The sequence below is a fragment of the Chionomys nivalis genome, chromosome 5 (assembly GCF_950005125.1).
Source record: "Chionomys nivalis chromosome 5, mChiNiv1.1, whole genome shotgun sequence".
NCBI classification, from domain to species: domain Eukaryota; kingdom Metazoa; phylum Chordata; class Mammalia; order Rodentia; family Cricetidae; genus Chionomys; species Chionomys nivalis.
Window position 1 is genome coordinate 58,003,954 of NC_080090.1, and position 22,587 is coordinate 58,026,540.

General features: G+C 40.9%; 1 protein-coding gene across 1 annotated transcript; it reads left to right on the forward strand.

Moving 5' to 3' along the window:
* The first annotated feature begins 3,396 nt into the window (after window positions 1-3,396).
* LOC130874223 (flavin-containing monooxygenase 3) lies at window positions 3,397-21,330 on the forward strand. Its single transcript, XM_057769203.1, has 9 exons — window positions 3,397-3,471; window positions 4,562-4,699; window positions 9,787-9,975; window positions 10,602-10,764; window positions 12,219-12,361; window positions 15,252-15,451; window positions 18,078-18,433; window positions 19,864-19,936; window positions 20,619-21,330. Exons 2-9 carry the CDS (start codon window positions 4,568-4,570, stop codon window positions 20,959-20,961), a joined length of 1,599 nt encoding a protein of 532 aa, XP_057625186.1. The 5' UTR covers window positions 3,397-3,471; window positions 4,562-4,567; the 3' UTR covers window positions 20,962-21,330.
* Window positions 21,331-22,587: the final 1,257 nt, after the last annotated feature.

Here is a 22,587-nt window from a genome sequence, read left to right on the forward strand (position 1 = left end):
ATATATGCATTAGATTACTTACAGAAAATAAGGCTTATAAAATAACTTTTTAAAAAGGTTTCAGTTGAAGTTAGATAACTAACCAAGTTTCATAAATGGTTTTAAGTGCTAGCTTATCTTTACTTTTTTGTTTACAACATACACATTTCAACTGTTGTTATTAGCACAACATTTTTCCTATCACATTTTTTGAGCTATACATTTTTCTCAACTCCCCTCCCCTCGTTACCTCTCTTCTTTTACTCTCTCCAGTGACCACCAAGCTCCCAGTTTACTCAGGATATCTTGTCTTTTTCTCCTTCCTATATAGAGTCATGTATGTTTCCTTTACGGTCCTCACTGTTGTCTAGGTTCTCTGGGGTTGTGGCCTGTAGGCTGGTTTTTCTTTTTGCTTTATGTCTAAAAGATACTTATGAGTGAATACATATTATATTTGTCTTTCTGGATTTGGGTTACCTCATTCAATATTGGTTTTTTTTTTTCTAGGTCCATCCGTTTGCCTGCAAATTTCAAGAGGTCATTGATTTTATTTATTGCTGTTGTAGTACTTCTTGTGTGAATGTACCATATTTTCTGTAGAAGGAACAGTGGGCTGCATTCCTGCCACCCAGCCCCTGGCCACCTGGCTAGCTTATGCCCAGAAATAACAACACACAAATTGTATTCATTTAAACACTGCCTGGCCCATTAGCTCCAGCCTCTTATTGGCTCTTACATATTTGTTTAACCCATATCTAATAATCTGTGTATCACCATGAGGTCGTGGCTTACCAGGAAAGATTCAGCATGTCTGACCTGGCGGCTGGCTCCATGGCATCTGCCTGACTCTGCTTCTTTCTCCCAGAATTCTGTTCTGTCTACTCTGCCTATCTAAGCTGCTGTTCTATCAAAGGCCAAGGCAGTCTCTTTATTTGACCAATGAAAGGAACACATAGACAGAAGACCCACCTACATCAATTTTCTTTACCTATTCTTCAGCTGAGGGGCATCTAGGTTGTTTCCAGGTCTAGCTTTCTATGGGACAATGGTCTTATACCCTGTAAAAATTTGTTACTTGAATTTTAATAAAACACTGATTGGCCAGTGACCAGGCAGGAAGTATGGGTGGGGCAACCAGAACAGGAGAATTCTGGGAAGAGAAAAGGCCCAGTCTGTAGGTGTAACCCAAATGCAGAGGAAGCAAGATGAGAATGACTAACTGATAAAAGGTACCAAGCCATGTGGCTAACACAGACAAGAATTATGTGTTAATGTAGAATGTAAGAGTTAATAAGAGGCTTGAACTAATAGGCTAACCAGTTTATAATTAATGTAGACCTCTGTGTGTGTTTTTTGGGACTGAATGACTGTGGGATAGGGTGGAACAGAAACCTCTGTCAACACTGGCTATTACAAATAATGCTGCTAGGAACATAGTTCAGCATATGCCCTTGAGGTATGATTGAGCATCTTTTGGTTATATACTCAACAGTGGCATTGCTGGGTCTTGAGGTAGATTGTTTCCTAATTTTCTGAAAAATAGTCATACTGATTTCCAAAGCAGCTGTACCAGTTTGTACTCCCACCAGCAATGAAGGAGTGTTCCTCTTACCCCACATTATCTCCAACATAAGCTGTCATCATTGTTTTTGATCTTGGCCATTCTGACAGGTGTAAGATGGAATCTCAGAGTTGTTCTGATTTACATTTCTCTGATAGCTATGAATGTTGAGCATTTCTTAAGGGTCTTTCAGCCCTTTGAGATTTGTCTGTTGAGACTTCTCTGTTTAGGTCTGTACCCCCATTTAATTGAATTATTTGGTTTTTTTTTTTTTGATGTCACGTTTCTTGAGTTCTTTGTATATTTTAGAGATCAGACCTCTGTTTGATGTGGGGTTGGCAAAGATCTGTCCCCATTCTGTAGGCTACCATTTTGTCTTATTCACCTTTGCTTTACAGAAGCTTCTCAGTTTTAGGAGGTCCCATTTATTGTTTCTCTCAGTGTCTGTGCTACTGGGGTTATATTTGGGAAGTGGTCTCCTTCAATGCAATGTCCATCAAAATCCTAGAAAAATTATTCACAGACCTCAAAAGAACAATGCTCAACTTCATATGGAAAAAAAAAAATAGGATAGCCAAAACAATCCTGTACAACAAAAGAACTTCTGGAGGCATCACAATCCCAGACTTCAAACTCTACTGTAGAGCTACAGTAATAACAACAGACAGGAGGACCAATGGAATTGAATTGAAGACCCAGATATAAAGCCACACACCTATGAACACTTGATGTTTGACAAAGAAGCTAAAAATATAAAATGGAAAAAAGAAAGCATATTCAGCAAATGGAGCTGGCATAACTTGATACCAACACGTAGAAGAATGAAAATAGATCCATATCTATCGCCATGCACAATATTCAAGTTCAGGTGAATCAAAGGCCTAAACATAAAACCAACCACACTGAATCTCATGGAAGAGAAAGTGGGAAGTACACTTGAATGCTAGCTTATTCTTCACTGCTTTCTGAAGAGTTGAGCTTGACTCTGTTGACTTATTGGCTCCTTAATAGAACACTCTCCCATGACTCTGAACATATGTCTCTATCCCATTTTGGCCAAGTGGTAGGCAGTTTCAGATACTGCGACCTACGTTTGTAAGTAGGCAGACAGGTTTACTGGTGAAGGTGACAACTCAGTGATGGCTTTGAAGAATGGGCACTGTCTCCTGGAAGGTCTTTGCCTGCTTGGAAGTCTCTTCCCTTCTGATCAGGTACAGTACAATGGATACCTCTTCCTACCAGAGATCCATTAGGAAGGTAAATTGCAATGGCAAGAGGCACCTTCACTTACAAACTCCTCCCTATGGAATATAGTTGCAGATTTTAACTTTGAAGATGCTAAGGAAGTTCTCGAAGAAGACTCACAACAAGATTCATTTGAATAATACAATCTTTCTAAAGTCCATGATCCAGCTCTGACTGACTTGCTATATCTGTGACTAGCAAGCTAAGGATTATTTTTTTGTAGCATAGAAAAGCTATCTTTGGTGTTGGCCTGCCTATCTCCAATTGTGATTAATTGGAGTTTTCTATAGAACTTGGAAGGTTATCATAGGCTACCCTAAAAGACCTACAAATAAGAAAAATAAGGTAAGCTTTGTGATTACACATAAGGAAATAGACTCAAAAACCATAGAGGCTTGGAGAAATTGCCACCTCCCAGGTGACTCTGGGGGTTGCTAACTGCTGCTAACAGCTAACAGGAAAGCAGCTCTGAGTGACCAGAAAGGTGGCCCCAGAGACCCGCACATTACAGGAGCTAAAGTGTGTATTTACTTACTACTGGATCAAGGATTATCCCTTTAAGAGAAGCTCCTCCTTCCTACTCCAATAACAACCTCCCTTGCCATCAGGTGCCCAATATCTTCTTCTTCAGACGTTCCAGAAGACTCAGGGCTTAGGCACACAGAAGAAAGGAAGACAAGGAAAAGGTGGGGAAAGAAAGCTATTGCAAAGGACTGGGGTGGGAGCATCTGGGAGGTGAATGAAAGAGGAGTATGGAGGGTGGGGGGTGAATGGGGTTGCGAGGCTCTGCATTCACTGTGTACAGAATGAACGTGGCATGCCATTTGGGAAGTGGTTTGGGTTTTAGTTTTCCTGGATATCCTAGAACATGATTCTAATCATCTAGTCATACAAAAAAGTATTTTGTTTGTTTGCAGAGCTGTAGAATTTTACCTAAAAAGAAAAATAGAGAAGTAGTGGTAGAACCTACAGTTAGGAAAAGATTAGGAAGCATAGTGTTCTTGGAAGAGAACAGAGTTGAGAATGAATGATAAGGGGAAGATGTTGTTGTAAGGCAATGACTTAACTTTTGTTAAGGAAGGAAAAGGACTGACTATCTGACTTATTGAGGTCTGGGTGTTCTCAGTCTTATGTCAAGTAAAATAGACATACAGGCTTTCCTGTGTGTCTATTCATAAATTACAAATAATCCAGAGATGAATTGAAGGATGCAGGAGGATTCCATAGGCTTTCATAGAAGGAACCTGAGCATCTGCTGATGGTCATGAAATGAACCCTCTCTCACAGAGAGGCCATCATACATCTATGCATACATTTTAGTTTGTTTCATCCACATGTAAACATTTGTGTCAAAATGTGTGTGCCTATAACATACCTGTGAATGTGTGGTGTGGGTGAATGTTCATATAGTTTAGCTATGAATCTCTTAATTTAGGGAGCTGACTGAAAACCAAATGTTTAATACATTTTGCCTTCACATGCTTGTGCATTTGTGTGGACGTACCTGCCCCCCCCACACACACACACACAATAAATGCTTTAAATGTAAGTTTACCACAGGTAGTGCTAGTGACTCACATCACAAATAAATCTCAAGGTTCCTGGTGACTGTTAGGCTGCTTCTTTTTGCGAAGAATCAGGAAGTGCTTTGATGACTAACAGGAGTTCTGGAGTACTTTGGAAATGCTATCATGCGTGCCAAAGCAAAATTTCTCATTAAGCCAAAAGTAAACAGCAAAGTAAAGTCTCAGAAATGATCTCTGCACCTCTCCACAGGCACCCATGAAGAAGAGAGTGGCCATCATCGGAGCAGGCGTCAGTGGCCTGGCCTCCATCAGGAGCTGTCTGGAGGAGGGACTGGAGCCCACCTGCTTTGAGAGGAGCAATGATGTTGGGGGCCTGTGGAAATTCTCAGTGAGTGGGGCATCTGAGCAACAGAAAGAAAAGCGGAGGAGGAGGCTCCAGGCCAGCCTAGGGGGCAGCTGTGACTCCTAGCAGTATTGGAGTCCACAAAATGCAATAATAGAAGCAGGTCTGAAATAAGCTCTTTGCAACTTAGCAGAAAACCAGGTGTCTTAGCAAGTTCATTTGTGTACAGAACTCACCTCTGATAAATCACGAGTAAGAGTCACTTGAAGAATAAAACCCATAGTCCAATACTAGGTACATTTTATAAGAGAGATATATATCTTCCTGTTTAAAAGCCACCAGGCAGGTCTGGGAGTAAAGAGCTTAGCCCTGTGAGCATGAGGATCTGCGTTTAGATCCCCAGGAAACACCGAGGGGTCAGGTGCAGCAGCTCACATCTGTGGTCCTATGTTGAGAGGCAAAGGGATGCTGATACCTATGGCTGCTTGACCAGTCTAGCCAAATCTGTGACCTCATGTTCAGGAAAAGATCATAAAAAAGAAAGTGAAAAGTGAAGGAGGGAGACTTCCAGTGTCAACTTCTGGCCTCAGCATGCTCTTGAATGTGTATACATTTGTCACACAAAAATAAATAAATGCTTTAAATGTGAGGTCACCAAAGGTCATTTTAGCGATTCCAAATTTCAATTTCACAGGTGAATATGGTCAATAATCAGTTGGCTACAAATGTATTAGGTTATTTCTAGGCTCTGTTTTCTGTTCCACTAGTCTATGTGTCTGTTTTTATGCCAGTACTGTGATGTTTTGGCTTCTGGAGCTTTGTAGTATATTTCGGAGTCAGTTGATGTGATTACTTCCAGCTTGGGGTTGTGTTTGTCTCTTTATACGCTTTGGTTTGGTTTAGTTCAAGTCTATTGTGTCTATTTGGAGTTTTCTGTACTTCCAAAGGAATTTCAGGACATTTTTCACTAGTTTCACTAGAATATCATTGGTATGTTGGTAGACTGAACAATAATCTGCATTGAGCCTGTAAATAACTAGCGTAGTGTGAGCATAGTGACATCAGTTCCTTCTGCCTGTCAACGTCACAGTCATCTCCATTTGGTGAGGTCAACTTTAATTTCTTTCATCAGAGTTTTACAATTTTCGTTGAAAAGTCCTTTCACGTCTTGATTAAACTTACTCCTTTGTAATTTTCTTTTTGTTTTGAAAAGTGTGTCTTTTCTGTTCTTGTTGCTGTCATTGTTTGTTTGTTTGAAATAGGGTCTCTCTACATAGCCCTGGCCTAGCTGTCTGGAAACTCACTCTGTAGACAAGGTTGGACTCAAACTCACAGAGCTCTGCCTACCTCTGCCTCCCAAATGCTAGGATTAGAGATGTGTACCACTATGCCCAGCTCCTTTGCAGTTTTGTGCCAATTATGAATGAGATTCCTTTTATGATTTCTTTAATCTCACTAGAAAAAAAAGGTAACCTCTTTGGTAAATGGTACTGGAAAAACAGGATATTCATGAATGGAAGATTAAAACTTGACCCCTATACCTCTCGCACACTCAAAAATAAAGCAAAGACACATTAAAGACCTAACTGTAAGATCCAGAAGAACAGAATTACTAGAAGAAAATAGGGGAAGCACTCCCAGACATTAATACAGGCCAAAAAGAAAATGACTATGGCCCCAGCAGCTCAAGATACAATAGGCGAATGGAGCGAATGGATGAAGCAAGCGTGGCACACGGTCTGCATGGATAGTGCTCAACCTGAAGAAGAATAATACCTTATTATTTTCAGGGAAACAGATAAAAATGGAAGTCATTGTGTTAAATGAAAAAAAATGTATTCTAAAGTACTTGAATGTGGAGTAGTGCATACTAAAGCCTGGGGAAGGTAAGATATGGGAAGACACTGGGAGATTAGATAACAGGCACCCAAGCACAGGTAGACTGAAGTAATATACTCTATATTATAGTGTATAGTAACCAATTAAGTCGTTTTGAATAACTACAAGAGAATCACCCAAGCACTCCAAATACAACATGATGACAAGGGATAGAAACACATTTTCTTAATCTCGTAAATATGTATTGTACCTATGCATTGAAACATCAGATTGTGCCTCAAAATATGCACTAATTCTATGTTTGTCAGCATACTTTTAATGTTTTAAAAGATACAATTTCTAAATACTCTGGTTTAACTGCTATGCAATGCCTACATGTATATGATATTATTTTCTCACAGTCTACAAGGTAGTACAATTAACATGGTAATGTTGGGAGTGTGGGAGGGCATTGTGCTCTATAAAGATATACACTCTTGACAAAGTCCCTTTATGCAGGACAATGTCATCCATTTACAATGGCTCTCTCTCTCTTTCTTTCTCTCTCTCTATCTGTGTGTGTGTGTGTGTGTGTGTGTGTGTGTGTATGAGTGGGTGGGTATAATTATATGGGCTCTTTTCCACACAAAATATCTTACTGATATTTATTATTTGAAAATTTCATATACATATTAAGTGTATCTTGATCATATGTACCACATAATCACCCCAATGACTAAATATACGATTTCCCTTTCCTCATTCCCAGAAACTTACCTTCTCAATTTCACGTCTTATGTGTGTGTGTGTGTGTGTGTGTGTGTGTGTACAGTTCACTGAGTTCAATTAGTGCTGCCTGTCTGTTCATGGGTGTGGGTCATCCACCAGAGCTGGGGTAAGCTACCAGTAGCTACATCCCATAAGAAAAGTCATTCCAGCCTGCACAGGTCTGTACTAGGTCCTCCACACATATATGTTATGGTTGTCAGCTCGGTATTTCTGTGGAGCTCCTAACAGTGGGAATGGAAATATCTCTGACCCTTTTGTCTGCTCTTGGGACCATTTTTCCTCCTACTGGGTTGCCTTGCTCAGCCCTTTATGAGGATTTGTGCCTAGACTTATTGTATCTTGTTTGCTGTGTTCAGTTGATATCACTGGAAGGTCTGCTCTTTTCTGAAGGAAAAAGAGGAGTAGATCTGAGAGAGAGGGGAGGCTGTAGGGGGTACTGGAAGGAGAGGATGGAAGGGAAACTGAGGTGAGAATGTATTGAAAACAGAAAAGAGAGAAAAGAGAAAAGGGGAGGGAGGGAAGGAAGAAAAAAGGAAGAAAGGAAGGAATGAGGGGAAAAGAAAGGAAGAAAGATCCTCCCCCCAACAGCCAATAGTTCCTCATCTTGGAGTGGGGCTGGAGAAGCTTCTCCCCAGTCTATGTCTAAATTTATAACTGCCTTGATCTTGTGCAGGCCCCATACAGGCAACCACACCTGCTATGAGTTCATGCGTGCGGCATCCATATCATGTTCAGAAGACATCTTTTTAGGACGCCCTTCTCCATCCTCTGGCTCTTCTGTCCTTTCGACCTGTACTTCTACAGAGTTCCCTGAGTCTTAGAGAGAGGTCTATATGGATGTCCCACCTACAACTGGATTTTTCTACTTGTCCTGCCATGTTGGTGCTCAAAACATTTCAGATTAAGAATTTTCAGGTTGAGAGCCTGAAATAAATTAATTTATTCCTTATTCTCTCTTCTTTCCTTGCAATACCATTTCTATCAATCTTCCTAAACTCACCAGAAGCCACAAATCCCTTCACCTCCTCAAAAGTCCCATACAAACAACTCAGGTGCATGAACAGCAGAAAACTCGGGTCCCGGTTCAAAGTCACATGCCTTTTTGAAACAAACATACACCTGCCAATCTGTCTCTTGACAATAAACAAATTCCCATCATGCTAGTAATAGTGACTGGCATGATGTACTATTCCAGTGTTTCCTAAAGGGACATCAGCTACTCACCCATCAGCTTTGAATTACATGACACCTAATAAGAACATTCTAATCATCTGCATGTTTCTCTCCAAACTCAACAGTTATCCATAATGACCTGTAATTTAGTCTTTCATCACAAAACTTAAGGTCAAATCCAGACATCTTACTGATATATTGTTTATGGAGCTACTGAGAATGCCAAATAATTCATCTAGACCTAGAGAGCACTCACACGACCTTGGTGTTTTCAGAAACCCAAGTAAAGTTTCAGCTCTCTTTTCACGGTCCTTGCAGTAATTTTCAGTTTCCTGTAATGCCTTGGACTGATAATCTAGCTCAGTCATTAAAATGATTGCTTGCTTTGCAAGTGTGAGCATCTGACTTCAAGCCTCAGAAGCCAAGTTTGTAATCCCAGCACTGGGAGGCAGAGGCAGAAGAAGAAGGATTCCTGGAGTTTCTTACTAGCCAGCCTAGCCTTCTCAGTGAGTGGACGGCTCTTAAGAAACACACACCTGAGACTGACCTACAAAGACACAGACACACATGCACACACACACACACACAGATGATGGGGGACACATGCACATGGTCACACAGGTACAACCTACCCATAAGCAAACACATTTACTTTTTATTTAGTGTCTTTAATTCACTTCACACATACATTGATTGAGGCAGCAGCTGCAACAAACAGGTCCTATAGTGTGATCTTCCATAGGAACTACTTTGTTGGTCACTGCCCTCCACCAGTTTTATTCTATAGTGTTACTTGAAAGCCATTTGAAACTCCAGGCCACCTAAAGCAAATTCTACAGGAGTTGAATCTAACTCTGAATTGCTGTGAGATTTTGTTTGTTTGTTTGGAGCATGTGTTGTTGTTGGTGTTGTTGTTGTTGGTGGTGGTGGTGGTGGTGTGTGTGTGTGTGTGTGTGTGTGTGAGAGAGAGAGAGAGAGAGAGAGAGAGAGAGAGAGAGAGAGAGAGAGAGAGAAAGCCAGTGTATGGCTACAGATGAACCAGACCACAACGTCCTGATCTACTCTTTGCTATCTCTTTTTCTCCAACTTCCCCATTTTCTTTCATCATCACTTGGTACCTCCTCTACAATTCTGGCATAGTTTTGTAACTTCTCCATTAATCTGGGGGATCCTGAAGAATCCTGCAGAAGAGAGAGAGAAAGGATTGTAAAAGCCAGAGGGGTCACAGACATCATCAGAGTCCCTAGTGGGTAAAGGCCAGTTCAACTTACTGTAATGACTTGGAACTGAATATGAACAAGAGCTGTATACTCACTTACTGATCTCCTTCCGCCTGAAAATTCTGTTCACAGGACCATGCAGAAGAGGGAAGGGCTAGTATCTACCGATCAGTCTTTACCAACTCTTCCAAAGAAATGATGTGTTTCCCAGACTTCCCCTATCCTGATGACTTCCCCAACTTCATGCATAACAGCAAGCTCCAAGAATACATCATTTCATTTGCCAAAGAAAAGAACCTTCTAAAATACATACAGTTTGAGGTAAGATGCTGTCAGCAAAGCAATGTCATACATAGCAATGAGGAAGTCCGTGGCTATTGCTCAAGTCCCACTTTTCCCCCCAGAGTCCCTTTCTTTAACCAACATTTTTAACTGCTTGATTTCGCTAATTGCAGATTTGTGAACACGATTTTTCTCTTATGAATCTGTCAGAAATACATAAAACATGATCACATACAGTTCTTACATCAAAATGGCACCAACTTAGAAATCAGCAACAAAAATAATAGATACAAAATACCCATGGGTTTGTAAATTTAAAACCTCATTCTCTAAGTAATCTTTGTGTCCAAAAGAAATGTAATGTAATGAAAAAATACAAATCACTTAGAATTGGACATTAGTTAAACTTTTTGTGGAAGGCATTGAAAGCCATACTTTTGTGGGCCCATAAGCTTAACCATTTGTAATAAACAATTAACGTATTTTAAAACAAGGCAAAGAATACACACACACAAGTATTGACACATACATACATATACAATCTAATGTTTTCATTTCTCCTGAGGAACTTTTGAATTCCTTAAGATGTGTCTTATTAATAAAATGATTTTAAGACCAATCTACCATTAGCATATTAAAGAAGGCTTTCTTTCTATATTCTTTAGACATTTGTAACCAGTATAAATAAAAGTCCTGATTTCTCAACTACTGGCAAATGGGAAGTTACCACTGAAAAGAATGGTAAAAAAGAAACAGCTGTCTTTGATGCTATAATGATTTGTTCTGGGCATCATGTGTACCCCCATCTACCAAAAGACTCCTTTCCAGGTAAGGCGGCTGAAGGTGAGGAGGCCACCTACACATCTGTCAGGAATAAATGTATCGGTGAGGTTTATTTTAGTCTGCTTTCTAATGCGAGTAACAGAAAACCTGGCAATTAAAGTAAAGGACGTTGTAAAGGAAAGAGACTTGGCTCATAACTACAGGCACTGGAAAGGTAAGCAGCATGGTGCTAACAATCTAGCGAGCTCCGCCCACCACCACCACCTAAACCCACGGCATTGCATCACAGTATGGTTAAGAGTTAGGAAAAGAACTAGGTATGTCCAGCACCTAAAGGTTGCAAGGTGAGAAGGGCATCTGGAAGGATTCAACAGCCAGGCTTGCTCTTGTTAGAACCAGACAGTTAATGCTCTCCTGTAACAACTCACTCCACCATCCTTGCCAAGGGCGATGTCCTTAACAAACAGCTTTACTTCCTAGTTGTCACCAAGCTGTCGGCACATGTACCTCTGGGGAATACATTCAAGTCTTCCCCAAACTGCAGTAGTATCTTCTTAATTAAACTACAAACAGGCCAATTAAAGTATATTTCTGTTTTCTATAATATATTAGGGTTATTAAATTTTCTTATTTTGTGACCACTAAAGTTGTTTGATTTTTTTTGTTTTTTTTATTAATTAATTTATTTAATTATTAAAGATTTCTGCCTCTTCCCTGCCACCACCTCCCATTCCCTCCCCCTCCCCCAATCAAGTCTTCCTTCCTCCTCAGCCCAAAGAGTAAGCAGGTTTCTCTGCCCTGTGGGAGGTCCAAGGACCACCCACCTCCATCCAGGTCTATTAAGGTGAGCATCCAAACTACCTGGGCTCCCACAAAGCCATTACGTGCAATAGGATCAAGAACCCATTGCCATTGTTCTTCAGTTCTCAGTAGTCCTCATTGTCCATTATGTTCAGCGAGACCGGTTTTGTCCCATGCTTTTTCAGTCCCCGGCCAGCTGGCCTTGGTGAGTTCCCGATAGAACATCCCCATTGCCTCAGTGTGTGGGTGCACCCCTCGCAGTCCTGAGTTCCTTGCTCGTGCTCACTCTCCTTCTGTTCCTCCTTTGGATCGTGAGACTTCAGTCCAGTGCTCCAATGTTGGTCTCTGTCTCTGTCTTCTTTCATCGCCTGATGAAGGTTAATATTCAGGGGGATGCTTATATGTTTTTCTTTGGGTTCACCTTCTTATTTAGCTTCTCTAGAATCACGAATTATAGTCTCAATGTCCTTTATTTATGGCTAGAAACCAAATATGAGTGAGTACATCCCATGTTCCTCTTTTTGGGTCTGGCTTACCTCACTCAGGATAGTGTTTTCAATTTCCGTCCATTTGTATGCAAAATTCAAGAAAAAAAAAAAACAAAAAAAACAAACAAAAAAAAACAATGACTCAGCAGTAAGTTGTTTGATTTTTAATAGAAATCAAGTTGATTCATATGCTTCTTTCTTTTTACTCAGGTTTAAACCGTTTTAAAGGGAAATGCTTCCACAGCAGGGACTATAAGGAACCAGGGATGTGGAAGGGAAAGCGAGTCCTGGTGATTGGCCTAGGGAACTCAGGCTGTGACATTGCTGCAGAAGTCAGCCACGTAGCTCAACAGGTACCATATCTCACACACGCCACAGTCAATCTTAAAGGGACAAAAACTGGTATTTTCTCCTTTGAAAACTGCTATGGAATTGAATGGCATGTTTTAGCCAAGTGATATTTCATATACCTCAGCTTCCTGGGTAACAAACAAGTAGGATTTGAAATAGCTGTATAGGTGTCACTAGTGATGTTTCTGACCCAATAAGGATTTGATACCTTGTGTGTGTCTGATCGATTCCTTTGAAACTAGAGTGGACTCAAGGTTAAAGCTATGACTGAGACTCCTAGAGAAGTTATTCTATACTTCTGGGCTTCTGCTCTCCACATCAATGAAGCAGATAAAAACAGAACCAGTTTAGAAACGAGATTGTTACAGAGTGAAAACCCGACCCAGTCCGCATTAACAGAGAGCTGCATAGTCACTCATCCATACATGCCTTCGGTCTGTGGCTAATTCTTCTTCTAGGCACTGGCATAGGCATTGGAGAAAGAATGTTGAACAAAGCAAACGTACCCTTCACTCTTCAACGCCGCAATACTAATTATGTAAATGTTCTAATGCATAAATTATCATTGTGGAAAGTACTAAGAAAGCAAAGCACACGGTTTATGTAATTAATAAGGGTAACATACTCCACATGAGGCAGGAAAGACCCCTGGAGATGATGACACACAAGCAGAGAACCAGAAGTTGAGAAAGGCACAGACTCAAAAGAGGTCTTCAGGCAGAGGGTCTTGAAGTAAGAAATCAGGTGTCTCAAAAACTGATGAAAGGCTTCTTGGCTGCATCTCAGTGGGTCTGGAAAGAAGGGTGTCAAGGGAGACCGAAAGGAAGATGGAGAGGGAAGGATGAAGGTCCATGTAAGGTATGACTTTAAACAAATGTCATCTCCCTTCAAAAGATGCATTAAAAGTTGCTTTTCCAGAATCCCAAAGGCAGGGATCTTATTTCCAGATGTCGTAGACCTCCTAATATTGGTTCCTGACAGGTCCCTGAGCATACTTCTTTCTAGTTTTGCTCCACAATATTACAGTCAGGATACATGAAGATCAAGTTAGGACAAATGTCATAAAAATTTATTCCTATGCTTCTGTTCCACACACTGCACTTGACAACCAGGGGGCAAGCAAAGAAATTAACCACGTGGCCTTCCTTCTCAAGAGGTCATAAAGTCTAGCCAAAATGCACATGCACATGTGCGCGCACACACACACACACTCGCACACACAGACACACATAACAGTCTTAAGAGATAAGCAGAATGCATGACAACAGTATAAGAGTTAAAACACTGGAATGAAGAAAAAAACAGATGACTCTGTCACTAAATGCCCAAAAGACTGTAGAATCCAAAGCATCACAAAGGAGATGGTTTTGAACCCATTCTTGAAAGAGAAATATAAACCATATAGTCGAATATAAACCTAAAATATAGACATAAGCTGTTCTTAGAATGGGGGATGACAGCAAACATGAGGACAGGAATCAGTACTGTGTGTTTGACAACTGAAATGAAGGTTCTTAATAGCGACAACGGATATGATGCATCAAAGTACTTTAATACTCCTACCTAAATAAGTGCCTTCAACTGTAGGTAAAAGGTCATTGAATCTTATTTTTCCTCTTGGTGAAAAAAGGCAATTGAAGACAAAAACATTAGCAACTTCTTAAAAAGCTCAAGGAACCTAAGATCTGAGTGGAAGATGACTTAAGAGATGCAAAATTTGGAGCTTCAGATTCCAAGAGCATAGAGTAGCCACTGGAACTGAGGTAGGAAAGAAAGGTAGGAGCCCCAGTAAGTGATCTTTTCAAAGACTTCAATGAAGAGCTGAAAAAAAATGTGAATTCTTTATAAATAAAAGTATACCGTTTAAGGTTATTGAACTACGAGCAATACAATGAACCAGGGTGATAAGATATTTATGTCTGTATATGTAATGAATTAGAAGAAAGAAATTCAATTTCTGAAGCTTTAAAGATACAATTCTTCTCTTATAATGGCATTGCATAATTTTAAAAAAGCAAGAAAAGAAGAAATAAATAGAAGAAACCTAAAAACCCACTGTGTTACAAATTAGCAGAAGAGGAAGAAAGAGACATTTAATAATCACATTATATCCGAGATGATGTCAGTCATATGACACAGGTTATCATGATCAATTGACCCTCATACAAATCTAAAGTACTTTAGATGCTGTTTCTTTCTGGTTTATAAGAAAGGAAACAAGATTAAAGAAGTTAAAGCAGTCTTGCCTGTCACATCATTTAGAGGTAGGAAGGCCAGGATTTCTGCCTATAATGTCCAGATCACAATTTGCTTGCCTCATTTTACACCAATGCCTATTTGGGGATAATAATTACTTCTTTGTAGCTATCAGTAATTGGAATAATAATTACTTCTTTGTAGCTATCAGTAGTTGGATAAGCACTGGGAGTTGTACCGGTGGTCACCTGTGCTAGGAAGACATGATTGAAGTAAGTTGGTTCCTGTCAGCAGCAGCAGCAGGGAATCTGATTAGACCTGAGGTAGCTTGTCTCAAAGTGCCCTTGAAGTCGTGTCTCCCAGGAAGGAAAGCTGGCTTTCTTTTGCCTTATGCTCAAGTTTTGAGGGCCTATGGATGTGAACTAAGTTGAAATGAGGGTCTGAACCTACATGGACAATCAGTGGATTTGGAAAACCAAAAAAGGAAGTAAGATCTGAGGGGAGCCTAGATCGTTAATCAAAACAATTCTTTAGGAGGACTGACAGCTGAGGGTTTCCTACTTCCTCCTAGCAAAAGAAAACAAAAACAAACAAAAACCTAAAAGTAAGAGTAACACGCCCATTCCTACAGGGGGCTGTAGAGGGCATCTTACAACATGCCTTACACTTGCTGCATTTAACGTTTGTATTTTTCAGGTCATCATCAGCTCCAGAAGTGGATCCTGGGTGATGAGCAGGGTCTGGGATGACGGCTACCCCTGGGACATGTTGGTGATCACACGATTTCAAACTTTCCTCAGGAACAACTTGCCCACAGCCATCTCTGACTGGTGGTACATGAGGCAGATGAACGCAAGATTCAAGCATGAGAACTACGGCTTGATGCCTTTAAATGGGTAACGTGGACTAAAACGTGATATGCCTGCTAAGGTTTATTTCAATGTCAACAACGCTTGGTGTGTGTTGTAATCTCAAAACAAATCAAAAGACATTCATGAAGTAATCACATCACACGTATCAAAGGATAAAGAACTGCAAATATTGGGAATGATTTCCACACAGCTTTCTTACCAGATTTGTACATCTAGAACGTTAGGTAATACTGAAGCAGTTAGATCCCATAGCAACAGGAATAAAAATAAACATGTTTTAAGCACTTCATACATTACCAGAGTCTTATCCATTCTCTGCTTTAGGCTCTGGCATATATTATGACATGTATCCTCACAACTAAGAGGGCTGTGTTTGTTCTGATTTTCAGAGGTGTTGTGAGAGCAGTGGGCTGTGTTCTACCCAGCTCCCAGCCACCTGGCTAGCTTATGCCCCGAAATAATTACACGGAAACTGTATTCTTTTAAACACTGCCTAGCCCATTAGTTATAGCCTCTTATTGGCTAGCTCTTACATATTGATCTAACCCATTTCTAATATTCTGTGTAGCACCAAGAGCTGTTGGCTTACCAGGGAAGATCTTAACCTGCATCTGTCTGGAGTGGGAGAATCATGGCGACTGCCTGACTCAGCTTCTTTCTCCCAGCATTCTGTTCTGTTTACTCCACCCACCTAAGGGTTGGCCTATCAAATGGGCCAAGGCAGTTTCTTTATTAATTAACCAATGAAAGCAACAGATTAGAAAGAAATCACTCCCACATCACAGAGGAGAAAACTGAAGTGCGAAAGAATTGCTAATGTCCCACATCCAGGAAGTAGAAGCAACCTTCAGTATAAATCCACATCTGCTGATTCCAGGTCTTTTGTTCTTTATCCTCTTCCTCTGTGACCTAACACTTAGTGGAAAAGTGGAGGCTAACAAAATCACTTTCCTGCGTTGTACTCTTTTTCTCAACCCCTGCAAAGAATGCTCTCACTGAACCAGTTCTACACAAGTCTGGCATTCCCCGCTTCCTCCTTAGTATTTTTCTACAACTCCCTCTAGACCACTACATAAAAAACAACTTCAACATTGGCTACAAATCCCAAATTTCTTCTTACATATTCATTAACTCAACAAACATAAATGAAGTGTTTACTGTGTCAGGTACCAAGTTAAGTGTTTGGGGATATATCAGGGTCTAGAACAAGCAGAATTCTGTTCCACTAGATTACACTCTTAGTAGCCATAAACATACAACAAATGCTTAGTAGAAAGCTATATGGTGATGTATGTTGTGGAGAATACAATGTGGGCAAAAGGGATAGAAATGCTGCAAAGACAGTTTTCAGTAGGGTCCTAGAATTAGGCATAAACGCTAAGTTAAATTTCATGCCATCTCTTGAAGGATGAATATGGACACAGAGGGCAAAAAGACTGTCAACAATCTTGTGGGGAAGAGCAGCAGGAACCACCAGGAGAGAGTAGCCATGTTAGGAAAGGCACTAAGGAAAAGTGATCTCTAAAGACAGACAGTGCTTCAGGAGGGAAGACACAATCAACTAAGCTGAGAGGTACTAATAAGTTCAGGAAAATAACTGAGCGGGGCCTTGGCAAACACAGTCTCAGTGAGGCTGGGGTACTTAGTGGCGGGTGACAATGAGTTTAGTGGCAGAGAAGAAGGGCAGTTGAGTCTAGCGCTTTTCCAACCAGAGCTCCACCTAATCTCATGGTCTCAGTTTCTCCTCCTTCAGCTTCTTCCCCTGACTGTCTTGGTCATACATAACAAAGTCCTTTCCTTACATGATATTCAAGTTCATTGGCAACTTCAGAATACTCTGTATGCATGGAGATTTTCCTGATCAAAACGATGGATCGCTTCAGATCTCCAGGTGCCCATGCTTCAAACTGTTCTCTCCTTCTTCTCCCCTTACATAAGTTCCCAGGTGCATCTTCTTTGGCCTAAGTGGTGCAATTACTTCATGTGGCTCACGTTTCACTACTCTGTGAAAGCCCAAGGATAGCCCTCTCTCCTGCCTTTTTATTGTTTTTATTGAGTTATATATTTTTCTTTGCTCCCCTCCCTTTCTCTCACCCTCCCCTTCTACCCTCTCCCATGGTCCCCATGCTCCCAATTTACTCAGGAGATCCTGTCTTTTTCTATGTCAGGGGTAGCCCTCTTATGTGTTCCTTTACCTTCCCAAGTCTATCTTACTATGGCCAGTTTGGAAAATAAGAATAGACATTAACACTGTTAGCGCTTTATCTGTGCTACAGACTACAAAATTTCTCATACTATTCAGATCTTGCTGTGACCTAAGATAGAGGACAGTGTCATTTCAGAAGAGAAAAGTGAGGTATTGGGAATTTAAAAGGACTGAACCTTCTCAATTTTATGGGTAATAGGAAGCAATAAGACTTCAGATACCAGGTGCCTTATATTAGAATTTTTCTTGGCATAGACTTTGTTAGTAACTTCTCTTACCTCCTATATGGCCTCACAGGAGTTTTTTTCTTCTCATGCATTAGTGATATTCCATAGCTCAGGAAAACCTTTTGATCATCTTGTTCCTTCCTTCACAATCTGTACAGAGACTAACACAAGGGGGACATGTTACTGTTACAATGACCAACCTCGTCTGTCCATACAGAACCCTCAGGAAAGAACCCGTGTTCAATGACGAGCTCCCAGCACGCATCCTGTGTGGCACCGTGTCCATCAAACCTAACGTGAAGGAGTTCACAGAGACCTCTGCTGTGTTTGAGGATGGGACCGTGTTTGAGGACATTGACTGTGTCATCTTCGCAACAGGCTATGGTTATGCCTATCCCTTCCTGGACGACTCCATCATCAAAAGCAGAAACAACGAGGTCACCTTGTACAAGGGCATCTTCCCTCCTCAGCTGGAGAAACCAACCATGGCAGTGATTGGCCTTGTCCAGTCCCTTGGTGCTGCCATCCCCACAACTGACCTCCAGGCACGCTGGGCTGCACAAGTAATAAGGGGTAAGTGGGCCAAACAGTTCACCGATGGGTGCTAATGAGAATTCTTTCAGAATCAGAGCAAAATTCCTGATTAAGAGACCCATCCAACTTTGAGAATCTGTAACTCCATTCCCATTGGCATGGTACTCCATGAGCAATTTGAAATATGTGTCACTGGGTTATCATGGGCAATAGTACAATATTATTGGAGATTTTTGCTACTTATGATTCCTGGGAGCTGACAATTACCTGAGATCATTCAATAGACAAGAACTCCAAGAGCTCTTGGTCATTGCTGCATGACAATATTATGAAATTGTGATTTCAAATGGGATAGAATTACATTACTTGAAAGGGTGATGGGGGAAGATAATTCCAGGCAAATCTTCAGCTAGACTCAGATACCTGCAGCCAGGAATAGCACATACTCTGGGAAGACAGTGGGTCTTCTGGGCTGTTTTCTTCTCTGAACTGTGTTTGTTAAGGACAAGCAGTGCTTGATTAGAGACGGGAAGTACAAGATGTAAGAGATGTTTAATTTCTAAGGTACAAGAGTACATGTTATTCATATTTTCAAAAAGAAAAGGAAACAACAGACTTGATTAGGTAAGGAAGTCAGCCAGCATCCTCTGGTAGCAGAGCTGAGATCAGAGTCATGGTGACATCTGAATGAAGGGGAATAGCTGTGGACAGCCATGGTCCATAGAAACAAGTGGAGCCTTAATTAAAGAAAAAACAGAGGTATCAAAGTATATTGAGCAACGTTTAGTTGAACCTTAATTTATGAAACTTCTCGATGAGGAAGTTTTAGCAAAGTGGGCTCCTTTTGAAACCATAACTAAGGTTTCTAGTACTACCCTGGCTCACTGGAGCTCAGTCTCCCTTTCCTGTGGAAGCTTAGAATGAGTATGCGTGCCCCTGTATACCCTGAGCCGCCAGACTGCCGCCATATCCGCATGTTCCTACTCAGCGGTGGCCTCTCCGCCTCTGCCTTTGTCTCTCCCTGCTCAGGCAGAGATTGGATGTAGCTTCAGAGGGCTAAGTGACTCCAGCAAAGCAGCAGCACTCTCTCAGCCCTCAGATCCCACCTTAGGGAGACAGGACTTAAAGGAAAGTCACTAAATCTCTGTGAGGACAAGAGTTTTAACTTTGGCTCTGAGAAAATAAAAATAAGGAAAAAAGTAAAACAAAAAGGGGAACTGGAGAGATGGTTGACACAGGCGCTTGATGGCAGGACTGCCAAACCTGGGCTCCATTCTGAGACCACATGGTAGAAAGATAAAACTAATTCCCACAAGTTGTTCTCTGACCACACACACACACACACACACACTAATAAACACTTCTAAAACTGAAAATACAATGTGACTCATAATTCACTGAGACCGAAAAACACGGGGCTACTCCTACTCTGGATTCATTAAACTATTTTGCCCTTCCTTCTTTTTCAGGAACTTGTATGCTGCCCTCTGTTAAAGACATGATGGATGATATTGATGAGAAAATGGGTAAAAAGCTCAAATGGTAAGAGTTTTATGTGGTAGATCTATTATAATGTAGATCCAGGATTTGTTTAGAAAAAAATCAGAATTTCTCAATAATTGAAACTGATTTTGTCTTAAATGATCCTTCATGAAGTTAACAGATTTAATGAGCCCCATTCTTCCATCTAAGAGTGGAGACCTTCTCACCTGACATTGCACTGGGTCCTACTAGGTGCAAGGTGCAGAGTCAGCAGTAAGACTGAGGAACCTCGTTGTAGTGTCCCCTTTATCCCTGCCTTCAGCAGTCCATCCCAGAAAGGACATACGAAAGTGATGGACTTGAAATAATTGGGGAAACAAATGAAAGCAGAGCTCTGTTGTCTGCGCAGAAACCCTTCACAGGATGGATGATCCTTCAAGTGGATGCTTTAAATGAAAAGGACCAGCAGCAGGAGAATTAGCATGGAAAACTGGTCTCCATCCCTGTCTGCCACTAATTAGCTTGGGGGCTGTGAATGAGGAACTTCGTTTGAGCAAGAGACAACTATCGTTCTCCACTGCTGGGTAGTGTTGAGGGATTTATTTCCAAATGAGATATGAAATAATGCCCTCGATAACACAAGAGAATAATGACTGCCCCGATAGGAAGATGTGAGCTGCTTTCTCTCTTCTTGCTTCTGCAAAGCCCGGGTATCACAGGAGTCCCTTCTCTCCATCTCTAGGTTTGGCAGCACTCAGACCATTCAGACGGATTACATTGTTTACATGGATGAACTGGCCTCCTTTATTGGAGCAAAGCCCAATATCCGACAACTGTTTCTCAAGGATCCCAGGTTGGCCATAGAAGTGTTCTTTGGCCCTTGCAGTCCCTACCAGTTCCGGTTGGAAGGTCCAGGGAAGTGGTCAGGAGCCAGGAACGCCATCCTAACCCAGTGGGACCGGTCACTGAAGCCTATGAACACACGTGTCGTTGGTGGTGTTCGGAAGCCTTGTTTATACCTCTATTTGCTCAGGCTCCTCTCTGTTCCTATTCTGCTCATTGCTCTTTTCCTTGCGTTGATCTGATCGCAGTTCCCTCTAGAATTTCTGATAGTCACTGACAGTAACTGGGCAGAAATTTTGCTATTTAAAAATGAAGATTCTCATACCTCTCCCTTTCCTGTTCAAGATCATTTGGCAGGACTCTAGGCATTAATTAGAAAGCAAGACAGTATTGCTCTGGCCTTCTACATGAGCCACTTTCAGAATCTTGTTGGTCTTCAGGGGGCATGAGTCAGGCCTTTTTCAATTCCACTAACACTTAATAATGGGAACTATGTTTTTATGTCCATCTTGAATCATTTCCTGAAACACTTGGAAGTGGCGCCTTTTTCTCTTTTAAACGATGCTTGAAAGAAGAGCTTCAAATACAAACAGTGAATAAAATAGAACATTTAGAATATGATCTTCTCAAGCTGTCTCTCTAAACTATGTGTGAACCTGGGGGAGAGCTTGGCAATTACTAGGTTTTTTATTATTATTATTATTTTTCCTAATGCTCCAGGAACTATCTCCTGCTCCCTAGCTAAGAAACACAGTACAGAAATCTGACCCACACTGACAGATAGCTCAAATTAACTCATTTCACTGATACGAAAATTAGTAAATTAAGGAAAGAAACTCTCCAACATAGAGTAATACATAATCACAACAATAAGCAATATATTTGAATTGCTAGAAAAGATGTTTTGAAAAATGGGTTTTCTTAGTGCTGGGACTTGAATACGATAAGTGTTCTCTAGGGTCTGTCCCCACAATGGACTACTGAGATATGATGGAAGCTTCCAGAGGTGGAGTTCAACAGGGGATCCTAGGGTCATTCTGTGGAGCAGGTCCTCAAAGGTTTTATGAGTCATTGATTTCTTCTCTCTGGTCCTGGCTTGGAATGCAGTTACGTTAGCTAGTTCTTTCAGGTGTCCCACTGTTCTGTCAATCAGTGTGACACAGCCAGGCACTCAGTCCATGCCCGTGTCTCCTGCTCTCAAACTGATCTGCCTCAGTTGTTTCTGCACATCAGCAAAATTCTGAAACAATTATTATCCAGGAATGACGAGGCCAACAGATCAGGAAACGACTGCCATTCCAAGGGCATCTCGTTGTACACAGAGATTCTCTAGGGAGAACCTTTGAAATTCAAAAAGATGAGAAATTCAACAGCAGCCTCCAAAAATTACTGATATATCTCAGAAGAAATAAAAATGCATCTTTTCAGAAACAAAACAAAACCTATGCAATATAGCAGTAGCATCTTATGATGGAAGTTTATGATAAATCTTTCTGTAAGAACAGAGGAAAAAATACCCACCCCAAAAATGTAAAGCTTGTAATGGTGTCATGCCTATAAACCTAGGATGTGGGGGGTGGGGCACTGAGGCAGAAGAATGGTAAATTTGACCCTGACACAAAAACAACAAAAATCTATGTCACACCTAAAGGAGCTAGAAGAAGGATTAAACTTAAGGTGTTTATGAGAAAAGAACTAAAGGTCAGAGCAGAAATGAGTGAGACTCACACCAGAAAACAGAAAAATCAACAAACTAAGACTTGGATATTTTAAAGGATGAAAACTTAGACCTAATCATTCAGCTAGACAAACTAGGAGGAAAGAAAGAGTAAGGAAATAATAGGCTAAAATAAGATCAGCACTGAAAG

What these genes read in the sequence shown, in the direction of transcription:
- LOC130874223 (XM_057769203.1), top strand. Translation starts at nt 4,568, where the DNA reads ATGAAGAAGAGAGTGGCCATCATCGGAGCAGGCGTCAGTGGCCTGGCC. An exon ending in GGCTTGATGCCTTTAAATGG is followed by an intron (nt 15,452 to 18,077) that starts GTAACGTGGACT and finishes CTGTCCATACAG; the next exon opens with AACCCTCAGGAAAGAACCCG. An exon ending in ATGGGTAAAAAGCTCAAATG is followed by an intron (nt 19,937 to 20,618) that starts GTAAGAGTTTTA and finishes CTCCATCTCTAG; the next exon opens with GTTTGGCAGCACTCAGACCA.